Source organism: Limulus polyphemus, unplaced genomic scaffold (assembly GCF_000517525.1).
Source record: "Limulus polyphemus unplaced genomic scaffold, Limulus_polyphemus-2.1.2 Scaffold600, whole genome shotgun sequence".
NCBI lineage: Eukaryota > Metazoa > Arthropoda > Merostomata > Xiphosura > Limulidae > Limulus > Limulus polyphemus.
Genome location: NW_013666210.1, coordinates 287330 through 290114, shown reverse-complemented (window position 1 = coordinate 290114; position 2785 = coordinate 287330). Strand labels below are relative to the sequence as shown.

The 2785-nt window shown below is 34.5% G+C and overlaps 1 protein-coding gene across 1 annotated transcript in view; it reads left to right on the top strand.

Annotated features, from left to right (window-relative positions):
• The window catches only part of LOC106459388 (parathyroid hormone/parathyroid hormone-related peptide receptor-like), a 114863-nt gene extending 112829 nt beyond the window's left edge, over positions 1 to 2034 (top strand). The window contains exons 11-12 of the mRNA XM_022385854.1: positions 1320 to 1464; positions 1978 to 2034. Of these exons, the coding sequence (XP_022241562.1) occupies positions 1320 to 1464; positions 1978 to 2034 (202 nt within the window). The remainder of the gene's footprint in view (positions 1 to 1319; positions 1465 to 1977) is intronic.
• The last annotated feature ends 751 nt before the right edge of the window (positions 2035 to 2785 follow it).

The window sequence follows — 2785 nt, the reverse complement described above, 5'->3', positions numbered from 1 at the left end:
AAAAAAAAAAAAAAAAAAACTCTATAACCCGAGCGCTTTCGAAAAGTGGATCTTTCTTCTTCTTCTTGTCCCTGAAGAAGAAAGGTCCACCTTTTGAAAGCGCTCGGGTTATAGGATTTCTATTCATTCCTAATATTAAACTGATAGACTAGAGGAAAGGGAGTTACTCAGAAGCACTCTCCGACACTCGTCTAATATACACATAACTCCAAATTGTTCAGCGCGATTTTGCGGCAAAGGGATATGGACCATAGACTCTCAGATTCCCAGCTCAGTACGTTAAACACTAGGCCACTCTCGGCCCTGCTATTTCAGATGAGAATGACATGTAGGTAAACAGAAGTGTAGGCCGTTACTTGGAGCGCTAGTTTGTAATTGGGACTGTGATTCAAAACACATTTGACTAAAAAATTTAAGCTTACCACGGCCTGGAGCTGAGGGTGCTCGACTCGCAATTTGAGGGTCGTGGGTTCGAATTTCGTCACTAAACATGCTCACCCTTTCCTCCGTGGTGGCGTTATAATGTAAAAAATCACTGATCGTTGGCACACAAGAATTGGTGGTATATGGTGTTGACTAACTGCCTTCTCTCTGGTCCATCACCTATAAATAAGGAATGACTAGCGCAGATAGTTTTCGAGTAGTTTTGGGCAAAGTTAAAAAACAAACAAAAAATTATGAGTCACTGATCCTTACGTGAACGCATTATCAATAAATAAATAAAGTGGAAACAATTTTTTTTAAGATACACTTTAATAAATATTGTCACGGAAATTTTTATGTCTGCCATGGCCTCCAACGCCATTATTACTAGGCAGTAAATAAGTGTTATACTTTCCTAAATATTACAGTTTTTACATATGAAATGTTTATGTCTGCCATGGCCTCCAACGCCATTATTACTCGGCAATAAATAAGTGTTATACTATCCTAAATATTACAGTTTTTACGTATGCATGTAGGATATTATGAGTCTCCATATAAACTACAGACAACATTAAAATGATTGGGTATCAACGGTTATACAGTCACTGTTATATGCTAGGTAGTCAAATAAACTTAAAAACTACCTTACACATTGCGCAATGATGCGTTTAATAATACTGTTCAAGTTTTATTACAATACTAACAACCATTTATGCTATAGGCTGGCAGAACAATATTAAATAATAATAAGGAAGAACAAATGGGTGATCTCTATTATGAACCACTACCGTGGAATATAGAGAGAGAGAGAGAGCGGAACCACTTCCTACTGTAAAGAATATACATATATCATGAATATATATATATATATATTCATTTATTCTTTACCGTAGGAAGTGGTTCCGTTCTACGTTAGTTCTGGTACCATTATTTGGTGTCCACTATGCTGTATTGTTAGGAATGTCCTTCTTTATTGGAGTGAACCAGATCGTCGAGCTAACCTGGTTATATATCGATCTTTTATTTTCCTCATTCCAAGTAAGAATCTATTTCCTTTACTATATATTCTAAGTATAAATCTTGGGGGGGGGGGATAAGCTGAACAAGACATATACGTTAATACTCAGTTTATGATAGTATGTGCCTTAAGGTTTGTAATTATCTATAAAGTTAAGAAAGTCTATAAGATATTTGCATTTATAATCACTATATCAATAAGAGGAAAACCATACTTTTAAGACGGAAAACGACTTCTTGTTGTATACAATGGTTCAATGTTTCCATGAATTGTATTTGAGGAAAAAGTTTGAATATATTATAAAAATGCTTTACAAAATTGTACATTTATTATTTCAAATCTTGCAACAGTAATACTAGTCAAAAATCATGCTGCGTTTTCAACATTATATAAAAGCTAAAGCTAAGTTGATTATGCATTGCAAAGTATAATAATGTTTAATGTATAAAAAACATTCAGGTCTTCATCTAAAAATACTTTGGTAGTGTTTGTCTATGTATTCTTGTTAATAATTAGTTTTATCATTCTTACAGGGATGTTTTGTTGCTCTGTTGTACTGCTTCAGTAATGGAGAGGTGAGTTCATTTTGATAAATTTTGAAGATTCTCTGACCTGTTGAAATTGATCATTTTCTGAGTTGTGGAAATTATATATGCTGATATCATAAAACTAAAGCTGTTTGTCGATAGTCGAGTACTGGCCTCCCAGTGGCTCAGTGGTAATTCTGAAAGCTTATAACGCTAAAAACCGGGTTTCGATACCCGTGGTGTGCATAGCACAGTAGCTTTGTGTTTAATAACAAACAAACAAAGTTGAGTACTGTGGAGGAGATACATAATTCTCATACACGTTAATATCATAAGAATAAGATTGTTGACCGATAATTAGTACATATTATAGAGAGGTACATAATTCCCACAGACACCAAGCTCATAAAATAAATATATTGTTGGCCGACAGTAAGTATATACTGTTGAGAGGTAAATAACTCTTATACACGCTAAGATTCATAATAATAAGATTGTTGGCCAATAACTGAGTAGTACTATAACGAAAATGTTAGCCCATAGATGATTATTTTGTAAGGTATGTAACTCCTATACACGATAAGGTCATAAGACTAAGACTATTGAACGATAGTAGTACTGTAAAAAGGCACATAATATCCATTCACACTAAGATTTTAAGAATAAGATTGTTGGTCGGTAGTTGAGTACTGTAGAGTGGTACGTAACTCGTCTACACGCTCAGATAATAAGAATAAGATTGTTGGTCGGTAGTTGAGTACTGTAGAGTGGTACGTAACTCGTCTACACGCTCAGATAATAAGAATAAGATGGT